At 42.0% G+C, this 14,976-nt stretch overlaps 1 protein-coding gene across 1 annotated transcript in view; it reads right to left on the bottom strand.

Moving 5' to 3' along the window:
- Positions 1–7,917: 7,917 nt before the first annotated feature.
- The window catches only part of PLD5 (phospholipase D family member 5), a 352,464-nt gene continuing 345,405 nt past the window's right edge, over positions 7,918–14,976 (bottom strand). Inside the window, exon 10 of the mRNA XM_046679401.1 lies at positions 7,918–9,524. Coding sequence (XP_046535357.1) covers positions 9,268–9,524 — 257 coding nt within the window. The 3' untranslated portion in view covers positions 7,918–9,267. The remainder of the gene's footprint in view (positions 9,525–14,976) is intronic.

Raw genomic sequence — 14,976 nt, 5'->3', positions numbered from 1 at the left:
AATATAAGTTTCTTAGGGAATATATAACATCCAGTTAAAATGCTCTATCCTTCCTGGGATATAAATTTATGAGAAATTGGTAATATATAAGTAACAAATACATTATTGGTTTAAAGGAGGAGGGAAACACCTATTAAAGAAATAGAAGGTTTTATTTCATGAAGAAAATGAAACAAAGATTAATGAGCAGTCAACCTACACAGTAAAGGGAAATAGCACACACACATTAAGAGATGAGTTCATGAAATTCAAAGACAAACTGGGGCTTCTCATTTGGAAGACTTTTGATACACTCACAAAGCTCAGTTGAGAACACTCTTCTCTTATGTTCTTGTGTATCTATTATGTTAGATAGGGACAAGTAATAAAGTTCACCTAAAGAGATATATGGAACCTCGGATCGGACCACATTAAAGCAAGCTAGTTGAACCTCTTACATCCATGATTATTTTTGCCCCTGCTTGAGCACTGTCAGCTGGTTGACATCTCTGAGTAAATTTTAAGAGTGTGGCTTTTTCTTTTTAAAGGTTACTGACATAAAAGGCTAGTGTGTCCTGTTTTGGTTCCATTCATCCTTATTCCTCAGAGAGTCATTTTGATCCTAGAATTCTTATATTCTTTATCAATATTAAATATTCCTTACTTTTTATCCTCATTAATTTGTCCTCATTCTAAATGAGCTCATTGATGAGTTTGTATTTTTCTATTAACTATGCTAGTTATTAATACTATTGCCTTAATATTGCAGATTCTCCACCATTCCAGAAGCGCTGTTAGGATTGAATTTCTTAGCATTAGGGTGAGAGAGCATGTGACTAGTCTGGTCACTGTATTGTGAGCAGAAGTGAGGTGTGTTACTTCCTGTTCAGAGAGCTTAATTGCTGATGTAGGACCCTCCAGTGATCCCCTGTCCCTCTGGCACAGCGACCAGCAGTATTTCCTTTGTCAGCTCAGGTCCCTGAGTGGCCAAGATGAGCAGAGTATTCCTGCTGACCCCTGGTGAATATGTAGTGTGAGCAAAAAATAAATCTTCTGGTTTTAAGCCACTAAGATTTTGGGATTGCTTAGTACTCTGTTTATCAGTCAGAATTCCACCACAGGAATAGAACACGTAGGATACACACACAACACACACACACGCAATTAGAGAGAGAGATTTATCGCAAGGGGTTGGCTGATGTGGTCGTGGGGCTGGCTGGGCGAGTCTGAAATCCACAGGGCAGGCCATCAGGAAGGGCAGGCTGAACTCCCTGGGCGGGAGCCGAGCCTGCAATCCACAGGTGCATTTCTCCCTCTTCGGGGAAGCTTCGGTTCAGCTCATAAGGCATTCCAACCGGTTGAATCAGGCCCACTCAGACTATCCAGGATAATCTTCCTTACTTAAAAAAACCTGATTGTAGATTTTAATCACATCCACAAAATACCTTCACAACCACACCTAGGTTAATGTTTTATTGAACAACTGGGGACTGTCACCTGGCCATGCCAAAACCTACAACTGACCATCACACGGCGGCACAGCATAATTAGGCTTCTCTGATTAAATGAACGTTGTAACAATTTAGGAATATTTGACTGTCAGCAGACCTTAGACTTAACTGACCTATCTCATGCATCCTTTCTGTGTAAAGAACTGCAAACTCACTAGCTAAGTGACAAACTCCAAAAAAAAAGAATTTTGTTTTCAACCTATAAATTAAATGGTAGTTTTCATGGCATTATTTTCACTTTTGAATGAGTGTCCACAATGGGCTTATATGTGAAACAGAATACATAACTGTAGACATCCTTCTGATATTACCAGTCCCTACCCAAATTGAGTAGAGGGAGATGCCAGGCTAAATGTGCCTTGGCTCCCCCCACCTCCTGCAGTCCCTCCCATGGCATCTTAGAGACCCATCTCCCTTCGTCAGACCTTTTAGGAGTAGTTTCACTTCCACCTTCTACAAATCCCTGTAAACTATCCACTTGCCCCAAATATTCAGCATATTATTAGTAACTTTTGCATTGATTAAGTCAATCATTATAATATGTATTTTAAAACATTATGTAAGTTTATAACACATCTGCCCCTACTTAACTCAGTGTGTTCTATGCCTCATTTTCCTCACATAAAAGAAGATGGGTTTGGGTTTCAAGAGTTCTAAATTTTCTTCCAGCTCTAACAATCTCTGTGTCTATCGTATAGTCATCTCCTAAATGGATTCTTCACTTACATTTTCAGCGCTTCTAATTCATTTTGATGAGTCCAGGATATTTGCTTGCAGTTGACTTGATATTTAACACTTGTAGAGTGGATCCAGGTGATTTGCCGTGGAGATATCCAATGTGAGTCCATGTCTAATCAAAGCCTAGTGTTCTACAGGGCTTCTTTGACCTCCTCGCTTACCTCCAAGCTCCTCAGAAATGAGGATAGCTTTAACTTTAGTGTGTTAGGCCCCTCTGGATTACCAAGAACAGACACGCAGTCAGGTTATCTCAATTAATGAGTTTATTTGTGTTGATACATAAGAAAGTAAGGAAGATAAGAAAGCAACCCAATAACTACAAAGTCCAGCCTCGCTGTTCAGGCTTCAGTCATTACTCCAGTAACCTAGAGCAGAAAGGGTGACTCAACAAGAACTCCAGTTGTCTTACTGCAGAAGTAGTTGCCATGACTGCTCTAAGGTGGCACCATTAGAGTGACTTAGCTCCACTCTGTGTCTATGTTGGCTGCTCTCAGTGCTACTCATTTACTCTCTGTCTCATATTCAGACTCCCTAAAGGAGGGCTCTGACTCTTTGGACCAGGTGCCATCCAAGAAGAATACCGCTACTGGGGACATCTCCTTTCCTAGGCCACTCCCTGGCTGAAACTGAGTTTCTTTGAGCCAGGTATGAACCTTGGTACAGTCAGTTGTGGCCAGCGTGGAGAGTTCACGTGACAGAAACATGGTTCTGCCCATTCAGGAGCTATGGGTGTGGTCTCTCCAGGACTCTAGGGAACTATAGATCCATCCAGGAAATACGGATAATAAGATACAGCTTTGCTGCTGGGGACAAAACAGCTTTTGCTTCTCAATGACTCTTTCTCATGGAGGGTGGCCAAGGTGCTCTGTTGGTACCATAACCTCCCTGAAGCTATGGTGTGGCCTTTCTTTCATTACATTTTTTTGGGAGATGTTGCCTTTAATAGCATGCGCTTTCAAAAGAAGCAGAAAATCTCCACTTTTAAGAAAAAGTAAGTGAAATTAATGATTAAGCTCTGAATCATATGAACGTTATTGAATCATATTTTCTGAATTGTCTTTAAAGATCTTCTTCCCCTGTTTATATTGGAAAGTCATATCTTATTTCAATATTTTTAATCCTAGAAATTGAAGTCATACTCCCAAGATTGTTGTATACCAATGGAGGATCCGCTAAGTTAGAGACCAGGCTTGTCCATGTTTCTGTCTTACAACAAGCTCAGAATTTCTCAACAATTCCTCAGAATTTCCCACCCATGGGAGACAGTAGAGTCCATAAGGGAACTGATAAACTTTCAACAAGTTTGAAGCCAAAAGGAATGGGTTTGAGAGCCAGATATCCATTTTATAAAAGAACAAATTTTCCCCTTATTTTCTCTCATGAAATAAAAGCAAATCACAAATAATCTTCACCTTTCCCATGATTTAATTAAACTCCTTGCACACGATTGTCTCTCATCAGACTGTTAGCCCAGTTATAAAAGAAGAAACCATGAAATTGTAGGATTCAGAAACTGCTGGTCAAATCAAATTATTGACTACTGTAGATCCAGAAAGTTGGTTTTATTAACCCTTTTGCTAAAGTCTCAAATGACTTTAAAAAAAAGTATGACTTTTAAAATGACTTTAAAAAAAGCTTTAAAAAAAGTATGCCTCTTCAGATTTCTTCTCTTTATAAAAAGGGTCCCCATCTTATGGACACACGCGGTACATGCCTTCAGAGATAAGACTTTGCCTCCAATCCAAATCACTTTAGTGAATCAACAGAATTGGACTCTGCGTGGGTCAGGAGAAGACTCTGTACTAAGCACTCCAAATAGATTTGGCTTGAGCAGGTCCTCAGCTTCTGAGAGGGAACGTGTGCCTTCGGAGGAGCTGGTTTGGATGGCTTTCAAGGTACCCTCTAGACCTGAGATTCAATATGGATTTGTTGAGCAGACACCAGGTGTATTTGATTTTGGATTTAAGCCTGAAAGAAGAGAGTGTGGTGGGGAAGTACAGAAGGCAGCTGAACTTGAATCGACAAATGCGTTTTCTGTCTCTGGGCCAGAGTGCACAGCCTGGTCTCTACAATGGTTTCTTCACTAAAAAACGATAATTTATTTACTCAAAACCAACACACATTGGAAGCAAACATTTTTTTCTTTTTTTTTTAGAGAGAGACAGCAATAGTGTTACAAAGATGCCTCCTTGGGCAAATATACAAAATGGTGGGACTGTCGCCCATTGGGCCAGCTGCATTACCTACCTTATTCATCACTTAGAGTACAGCTTGGACACTGATGAGAGACTGGTTTGTTTCTGAGAGTAAGCTGAGGAGAAAAATAAATGCCTCATCTCACAGAATGCAAAAGTCATGTAATATTTACTTCTGAAGAAATGGAGCATTTGGTTATATGAAAAGTTTGAGAATTTTTAATGATGCCCCCAAATTCAGCCCATTATCACACCATTTTAGAGATCTTAAGGTTAATAATATAGATATAGCAGATACAATTTTACCCTATTTACATAAAGAAACATTAAAAATTCAAGATATCTTTTGTAACAGAATTAGAAGTTTAGTAGTTGAACATAGGAAAAGAAAATGCATAACAGCCTATTAAATCTCACATTTCTTTTCATCAAATTGCCAAAGAAGCATAAGTGATCACTGACCTCTTTTAGAACTCTCTGAGTACAAGATTGCTAATGGGTCAAAAATAAGAAAATCTGGTTTTTATAATTTCAGGACACTTCTGAAGAATACCTATCTGGTCATCATAAAAAGCACTATCTTCATAATTCAGCCAAAGATGGGAATTCTCTCAAATGGGAAAGGTAGGCATCGACTGGGGTTGACTTCAGGGTGATTAAAAAGCCTTCACCAATTTAAATCAATAAGGTAAAAATGGTAAACAGCTATTTGGTTACCAACATAGAAAAGGAAAAGAAAAGCTGCCAAATAAATAACAGCAGGTGGAAAAATGCTGAATATGGATTAATTTCTCCAATCTACCTTGGGCTAAATGGACATTGCATTAATTTCTCCTTCAAAAGCCTTCTAATAAAGTCCACCAGTTCATTGAGAATAAGTACAGAAAACCAGAGAATCAAACACTTGCCCACAATCTATGGGGCTGTTTATAAGGGTCTGAGTTTGAATAACCAACAGCAAAGTACCTTTGATTACAGAGGATAACCGTTCTATTGTGAGTGAAGGCAGCTTTTTACATTCCTTAAATGTTAAAAATAATAGGATGAATTTTGGACAGGGAAACACAAGCGGTCATACACATGACAAAAAGGCAGACTCTGGGATAGGATTCCTGAGACAGATGGACCCTGGGTCTGATCTTATCAAGAAATTCTTATAGTCTTTTAATGTTTTTCTCCTGGAATTTACTTCGGTAAAAGTTTCTAAAAACAGAAAACTCTGAATGAATCAAAGTCACTTGAGAATAGCCACAGGCAGGTGGGAAATGAGCTTCTGTCAGTCCCAGGTTCAGAGAGGCACTTTCAACAAACCAGCAACTGCAGTAACAAAACACATTTTTCCCAGGGTAAGACCAACCCAAAATGTGCTAGCCCTGTCTCACTAAGAGCCAAGTCAGAAGTGAGATAAACACCAGCACAAAGATGGCCCGAAAGGGAAAAGCGGTGCCCAGAGCTGCCCAGAAGCAAGGTTCTCCCACAGCCCTGCCATTCCTTTTACTGAGTCTGCTGCAATGGTTTTAAGACACTATTTTCATTATATGTTCCATAAAACTTTGGAAGTCCATGAAGCTTCTCTTTATAAGGTCCTTTAGAGACAGTGGGGACACTTCCAGTGTGCCTCGCTTCTATCATTTTCACGTACCCAAAGCGTGGCGTTTACAGAGCATGGATACAATCCAGAATGTTCCACATCCTCTCCAGCGCTTTGGTAAGCTGTGATTCAATTATCTGATACACTAGTGGCCAGTGGCAGAGCAGCGGAGGCCGACATTATTGAGATTTGACAGTGTGTGCCAATGATTTCATTTGGGGGTGATCAAAGTTGTGTGGCTTTGGAGGAGAGTGGGCTGCATAAAACCTATGGACACTCATGTGCAAGTTTTCAACCGGAAGGCCCATCAGAAGGTCCTAGTGGACTCCACAGTAAGCAGAAGTATTCTCCTAGAGTGAATCACTATTTAAAATCAATGCTTGAGAATAAATAAGGCACTAGGTTAATGTTAGTGGCACAGAAATCTAAAGCATAGTCTCAAATTGTGTTTTCCTTCCTTTTTCTCCCTTGGGAAATGATTCCTGGAATGTTTATGGGCAAAGAAATGGAGGTCCCCTCCTCCTCCTAAGTTCTGACATGGACATCCATCAGACAGTCTTAAGTGTAAGTGTTTTTGTTTTGCCTTCTTTTCCTCTTGGGAAAGCATTCCTGGGATGTTTGTGGGGAAGTGGAAGTTGGGAGTCTTATTTAGCACAAAGTCTAAAAAAGCAGAAGACCACTTCCAGAGGGTAGACAATGCATTCAAGTGAAAAAGAAAGTTCTTCAGAATTAAATGTTCTCTTAGGAGCTGTGGACCCATTTGGACACTCTGGGGCCACTTTCTGGCTGCCACAGAAGGCCAGTGCTGCCTCCTCCAGTCAGTGGCCTGGCTGCTGCCTGGACCACCCTGAGGAGGCAGTTGCTGCTGGCACATGGTGCAGAACCCCGGGGCACGGGTCCTGGCACTACCTTTTTGGTGGGGCTCAGAGGGAAATGGCAATAACGGTCATTTCATAAAGGACAAAGTTCTCTTCTATCACATGCAAAAGATAGTGACAGTGAAAGGGTCCCATTATGCCAAGCCTATGCCTGTCCCATGGCTGTGACAAATACTCCAGGAGACACGAGAACTAACAAGGAAGCAACCGTCTCTCCTGGATGGCCTTTTCAAGCTCAGCGCAGGCTGCTCTTCTCTGCACACGAGTGAACTTGGTCGGTTTCTCTGTCTCCACGCCTACTCTTTTCTTGCTTGTTTTCTTTTTTGAATCATCACCAAAACCACCTTTACTTTACTGAGATGACTGACGGATAGCCCCCTAGTCAAAAAGGATTGGGTATATGGTCAACACTTAGAGTCTTATGGATTGGCCATTATTGGTGAAGGATTTCACTAAGAATCCCCCTGTCATTCATAAAGACATGCTACCCTTCAAAACACAGCTCTTGACTGGCTCTCCTCACTGCCTGGTTAAATATTCAGAAAGCAATACTTGGAAACAACAAGAAAGGAAGTTAGGTGTTCGCTAGGTGCCCAACAATAGCCATTTCACGGCAAGTGAACCCACGGGGTAAGATTCAGAGGTTCCTCCATCATTCTTTCTGGCATATTAGAAATCAAGTCTTTAGATATAAAAAATAATAATTGAGATTGCTTTTCCTTGCTCTGAAAACACATGTACATGCTGGTCCTAAAGAACGATCCCTAGCAGCACAACGTCTGGTTTTGTGTTGATGTTATTTATGCCACAACGATGCGACAAAATGTTCCACCGAAATGACGACAATCCACATCTCCAGCAGGGTTTTTGCATTGCTGTCTTTGTCCATATTTGCAACTGGAAGCTGTGGAGCTGTCTTACCTCGTAGGTTCTCTGGGAGAACCTGGTATTGATTATATCAGGATACCACAAAGATTATTTCAAGAAAAAGATTATACATCATAATGCTTAGCATTTATATAGGTTCTTTTGATTTCAAAACAAGTTATAAATATTTCCTACCGTGACAACATCTTCGCGAGGTAGGTGAGTATTACTGTCCCTACGTTACCAACAGACACTCAAGGCCAAGAGGTGCAGGCTGTCCCAGGCCAGAGAGAGCCAGGGGCAACATGGAGACCGGGCGCCCTGATGGCCGCCTGCTTTGGGCTCTGAAGAGGCCAGGCCTCTCTCTAGCGTAGCAACAGTTTCCATTAATATAGGGTTATATATTGTATAGATATAAAACAACACACAGTGATATTATAGAACAATAATCCAATATTTTTCTCTCTTAGTAAAATATGTTAAGCACAGTATTTAAATTGCATTTCTCTGAAAAGCATTTGGTATAGTAAATAGCAGAAGGTATATTAAATAGCTCTATAAACGTTGGCTGGCATACTCTTAACAGCATAATGAGTCTAAAGAAATTAAAATCCACTGATGCATAGAGATCTTTTCTTTATAATACCATAAACTAAACAAAAATGTGAAAATCTACTTTATTCTCCTAATGCAGACTTAGCTTGCTGGATATTAGCAGGTGGCTACATAATTTTTCTAAGCTTGAGAGAAAGGATACATATTGCTGCTGGCTGTGGGTTTAAAGTATCAATTTGGTAGGGAAAATGCAGTTGGAAGGTGAAAATTAAAGACCGCTATTTCCATTTTGTATCCATTCTGAGGAATTTATCCATTTTCAAAACATATTACCATACTTGGAACTAATGCTGAGGTGACAACAGGGACGCTACAGAACGTCTTGTGAGAAGAGAAAAGGATACAAAATAAAAGTGATGGCAGTAAGAGGAAAATGAACAAGGAGGCAAAGAGGGGTATTTTTCAAGAGTGTTGTCAGCTGTTGGTCCTCAGGTGACTGTCTGGGTCTTAGAGACGGTTTCCCAGGATAAACACTTGGTGTGACGGGTCTCCGCTCCAAGGCCACACCCCCACTCTCCTCTCCAGCTCAGCTGTCCTCAGAGTGGTGTCACAGAGCTCACCTCACGCTAAGCTTCCAAGAACTGACTAGGTGCGTCAGCAGAAAAAGTTCTAAAACCAGAAAGGAAGAGGCATCAAAGTCTTAAAATCTGTATGCAAACGTAAAAACTCACTTCCAAGCCGGAATGACCTTCTCCGTCAGAAGTAACAAATACAAAGTCTTAAATTTAGTGTACACGCTGCTAAGATACCGTTAGATATCACATGTCATTCAGAGAATATTTTTTAGAAGTGTGCTTTTCCCTAAAAAAGACATATTAAATTGTTTTTCTCTCCTCAAGTCCTTTTGATATAAATGTGAAATACGAAGTGTCCTGTCAGTTTGCTCACTCGTGTCATACACTCGCGGGGTCCTTCCCACTTGCGTTGGAGGTGGCAGTTTTGTTCGAGGGGGCTCTGAGTTTGAACAGGCTTGAGCAGTCTGGCTGTTTGGTGGGCTGGAAGGTTCTGGCGTAGGGTGAGTACCAGTCCCTCTCAAACACATCTTTCAGTTGCTTAATGATGCTGGCGTTGTTCCTCACGTCTGCTTGGTTGATGACAAGGCCTGTGCCAGCATTCTGGGTGAAATCGTTCCCCACCCAGTCAAAATTTCCTGCCGACAAAGGAAATAACGGTGAGGAGTTAAGACCCACTGGGGAACATTCCCCATTTAATGAAATACAGAGCAGATTCTATTAAAAAAAATTACATAAACACCCGGGAATAATGACAGGGAGATTGAATTGTGTTGACAGCTCAGAAAAAAAAAAATTCCAAGAAGCTTGCCATATGGCATATTAATATTTGCATATTATTTTGGCATTTTCTTCAGCTTTGCTCAACTTGAAACTCAAAACAAGGAATCTGCTGTTCTTTTTTGTAAATGTTATTTCTTATTGACATTCACAAGACACACTAAATACAGCAACATTTAAAATATATAGGAATACACTTAAAAATCCTGTGAACAATTACTACCTTCTCAAAGAGACAACATTGAATCCATATGTACAAATGAGGGCTTCTAATTATAACACTCAGAAGCTTTTATATCAAAGAAAAGGCTGGAGCCAGAGAGAGCTCCTATGGGAATACACACATCACCCCTCGCACGGGCCGTGATCATTTCCCGTTCCAGGAGCAGACTCTGTGGCCCGGGAGTCAGAGCCGCTGCTGTGACCCAGGCTCCCCAGTAGGACTGGCTGGTGTCAGGCAGCATATTAGTTTGCTAGAGCTGCTGTAACAAAGTACCACAGACTGGGTGGCTCAAACAACAGAAATTTATTGTCTCACAGTTCTGGAGACTAAAAGCCCAAAATGAAGATGTTGGAAGGCTGCTTCCGTCTGAGGGCTGTGTTCCAGGCCTCTCGCCTTGGCTGGCAGATGGCCATCTTCTCCCCGTGTATCTTCACAACATCTTCCCTCGGGGCACATCTCTGTGTCCAGATTTCCCCTTTATAAGGACACCAGTCAAATTGGATTAGGGCCTACCCCAACGACCTCGCCTCAACTCGATCATCTCTGCAGACTCTCTCTCCAAGGAAGGTCATATTCTGAGGTACTGGGGTTAGGACTTCCGTATATGAATTTTGAGGGGACAGAATTCAGCCCGTAACAGACAGTAAGGCTGGGATCTGCCCCAGAAGGGGCTAATCATGTCTCTGTCCCTCACATGTAGCCCACCTTCAAAGTGGGAGCTGAGGAGAGGGCTGGACGGCCCAAACTCCCACACACATTTCTTATCTGTATCCAGTGAGAGAGTCTTCCAGAAGGAAAACGAAGGTTTCTCCTCAGGAAGGTACAGGACCACTCATTTCTTTGATCTTCTTGGCCCTTCACTTAATGCATATTCACTGAGTGTCTAACATCTACCAGGTACTTTCTTAGGGGCCATGACACAACCCCGAGGAGGACAGTCCTGCCCTGAACGAGTCCAGGAGGAAAATGCAAGAGTCTAACACAAAGCAGGTGAGGTGGCATAAGAGCTGTGTGTACACTGTGCCATACTTGGTAGTGCAGGAGAAGAACTCCTAACTCTGGCTAGATTGTCAGGAAAGGAGCGCTTCACTGAGTAATGAGAGAGACACGGAAACTTATCACTTAGGAAATTAATTCCAAAGGGAAGATGTCATATTTGTGGACAAAAGATGATTTGGAGCATGACGGGGAAAAGCTAGGGATGAAGTCAGGACATAAGGGACTCACAGGGGAGAGGAGCTGTCACTTGGTAAGTGGCTACTATGAGCGAAGCACTGTGCTTGCCATTTGTATACGTTATGCCAGATGGCTGTGAGGATTTATGTCCACTGTACAGATGAGGAAGGTGAGGCTCCAAGAGGCGAATAAATCTGCCTAGTATAACATGGCTAACCAGTGGTGGACCCAGGTCTGCCAGACTCCATAAACTACCTACAGTACCATATAAGAATTATTCTCACTGATAAAGATTTAGCCATGTCAAGAGTGACACTATTCTTTCAAAAATTATCACCAGCCCAGATCTGGTCTGAGCTCCCAGTTTTGCTCTCCTCTTTGGTTCAGAGCTGGTTCCCTAAAAAGAACTGAAGCCCTTTTTTTTGGTGAGGAAGATTGGCCCTAAGCTAACATCTGTACGAATCTTCCCCTATTTTATATGTCGGCCGCCGCCACAGCACAGCTTGATGAGCAGTGTGTGGATCCGCACTGGGGATCTGAACCAGTGAATCCTGGGCCAGCAAAGCCGAGTGCACAAACTTAACCACTATGCCACCAGGCAAGCCTCTGAAGCCTTTTTAAGTGTAGAGCTTGACTTTCCATTCCCTCAGTTCCTCAGGCATCATGGCTGGAATTTTTGCTGGATAAGATGCTAAAATCATCATCCCTGGGCATCCTTTCCCCAAGGCCCTGCGGCCATCTGTGGGAGAAGCTGCCGTGAGAAGGGACATTGGTAGAGACAGCCAATATCTGTTCCTTTATAGCTCTCTTGCTTTGGTCCCTGCTCTCTCTCTGGAGCCCCTGCGCACACAGACTCCCTTTTCCATCTGGCACCCTCTGGAATATTGGAAGGTGGTTTTCTTATCTCTCATTTCACTCCTTAAATTTGTTCCTCAGGGTCTAACACTGGGCCCCTAAATCAAATATTCGCATAGAGAAGCAACTCCTCTCTCTCTTTCTCTCTCTCCTCCACCTCCCTGTCCCCACCAACAAACACAGCAATGATGCTGTCAGTGGCTTCACGATAGGCATAATTTTGGACGAATTTTACTGCTATAAATTAGTGAATTGTCTGCCAAGTGATTCATAATATGGAATCCAGGTCTCTGTGCAGAGACCCCCTTTGCGAGTGCTGGGGCCTGACCGTGTGCTCTCAGACACACGGCCACGCTCAGAGGCTGCGGTTCTGTGCAAATGCTCAGTGCCAGGTGAATACAGGCTTGGACCTCTAAACTGGAGATCAGTAGCTACTGCAGGTTGAGAGTTATTCTGGAGCCTGCTGGTAGGTGGCACTTTCTATTCATTCCACAAACAAAAAGCTCCTGTGTTCCTGCATGCCTTTCAAGGACTTTTGGACAACACGCCAAGATCTCATCCTCTGGCTCAGTGCCAGGCACTGGACCAAGGGCAGTAAATTCGTTATCTCATTACATTAGCTCATTCAATATTCACTGCAATCCTACAAGATGATAATACTAACTCCATCGTACTGATGAGGAAATTAAGGGCTAGGAAGGTTGAGTAATTTGTCCAAGGCAGGAGGGAAAACATATCAGAGCTGAGGTTCAAAGCCAGGTCCGACTCCATAGCCCACGCTGAACTTCTGTTTCATGTTCCCTCTGATCCTAGAGGCATGGTTCCTGCTAAGGGTGCCCTTTGCCCTGGACTTCAACATCGGCCCTGCGGCGGGGCATCAGGCCAATCTCCGTGAATGGAGATTGCTGCTCCATTCATGCGTGGACCACCCTCTCTGAAGGAAACATCCATAGAAGGTACTGGGGGCAGCACAGGGAGGGGAAGAGGAGGAGAGAGAAGGAATGAGAGTTTGAAGACTTATTCTGTGAAATTCAGCTTTATCTTTCAATACAATGGATGGAGCCCAGATCCCGCATCTTTATCGATCTCAAAAGCATGAATTAGGTTCTTCTAGGAATCACGCTCTAGGCGACTCTCCCAGGCCTACGGAGGCATCCTCCACCAGAGTGATCAGGTTTTCCTATTTGTCACTTCCTGATGCTTTGGCTAACCTTCAAAAGCACATAGATGCTTCAGTATTTTATCAGTTGGGATGCAGATTTACCCAGCTTTTGTTGAGACTGTCATTTCAGCTCCCAGAATGTGTACTTAGGCCCAGTTGCCAAAGAGAATTACAGTGCCACCTTCAGGATAACCCGAGGTGAGGACCCAGATGAAGTCCCGGGCAGGTGTATGGGCCCCAAGCAGCCTTCTGAGAGCCTTCAGTCAACACCACCCCCGTGGGCCCTCAGATAATTCACACCATTGTCCCCACAAGTTTGCCAAGCGTGCGTGACTCAAACACACTCTGGTAAATTCAAGATTAGAGAGATGACACTGTTTGGGGATTCCTCTGTACGTCTTGTGAAAATTTAATGGAGCTATAATTCCATGCAAGGTCTAGTGTGGGTTTTTCTTAATTCAGCATTCTTAGCAAGTATCTGAGTGACGACTTAAGAGATTTCTGGAACTTGCTGATAATTATTTAAATTATCAATGAATTTTCCCTCTTGATGCTCTTCAAATATTTTTATACTAGAATTATGCTTCACTCTAGGGAACTAATGTTTTGCTAAAATGCTATGTGTAAAATGAACTCATTTAAAATTTCATTATAATAGAGAGCCCAGAAATAGACCCATGTAAATATAGTCAACTGATCTTGACAAAGAAGCAAAGGCCACACAATAGAGCAAAGATGGTCTTTTCAACAAATGGTGTTGGAACACCTTGGCATCCACACGCAGAAAATGAATCTAGACACAGACCTTCCACCCTCCACAGAAAATTAACTCAAAAGGGATCATAGACCTAAATGTAAAATGCAAGACTATAAAAGTAGAAGATAACATAGGAGAAAAATCTCGCTGACCGTGGGTTCAATGATGACTTTTAGATGAAACACCAAAGGCAAGATCCATGAAAGAAATAATTGATAAACTGGACTTCATTAAAATTAAAAATGTCTTGCTCTGTGAAAGACACTGTCAAGAAAATGATAAGATAAGCCACAGGCTGGGAGAAAATATTTGCAAAGGACATATCTGATAATGGAGTGTTATCCAAAATATACAAAGAACTCTTAAAACTCAACAATAAGAAAATGAAAAACTCAATTAAAAAATGGGCCCAAGGCCTTAGCAGACACCTCAGTAAAGAAGATACACAGATGGCAAATAAGCACATGAAAAGATGCCCCACATCATATGTTATCAGGGAAATACAAATTAAAATAAAAATGAGATGCCACTACACGCCTATGAGAATGGCTAAAATCCAGAACACTGACAACACCAAATGCTGACAAGGATGTGGAGTGACAGGAACTCTCACTCATTGCTGGTGGGAATGCAAAATGGTACAGCCACTTTGGAAGACAGTTTGGCAGTTTCTCACAAAACTAAAGATACTCTTACCATATGATCCAGCAATCATGCTCCTTAGTATCTACCCAAAGGAGCTGAAAATTTATGTCCACCAAAAAACCTGTACAGAAGTATTTATGGCAGCTTTATTCATAATTGCCCAAACTTGGAAGCAACCAAGATGTCCTCCAGTATATGAATGGATAAATAAACTGTGGTACATCCAGACAATGGCATATTATTCAGCATTAAAAAGAAATTAGCTATCAAGCCATGAAAAGACATGGAGGAATATTAAATGTATATTATTAAGTGAAAGAAGCCAATCTGAAAAGGCTAGATACTGTATGATTCTAACTGTATGATATTTTGGAAAAGACAAAACTATGGAGACAGTGAAAAGATGAGTGGTTGCCAGGGGTTAGGGGGAGGGATGGATATACAGGTGGAATACAGGGATTTTTAGGTCAGTGAAAATACTCTGTATGCTAC

This window comes from Equus quagga, chromosome 12, assembly GCF_021613505.1.
Source record: "Equus quagga isolate Etosha38 chromosome 12, UCLA_HA_Equagga_1.0, whole genome shotgun sequence".
NCBI classification, from domain to species: Eukaryota; Metazoa; Chordata; class Mammalia; order Perissodactyla; family Equidae; genus Equus; species Equus quagga.
The sequence above is the reverse complement of the archived record's forward strand: the minus strand, read 5'-3'. Positions and strand labels throughout refer to the sequence as shown.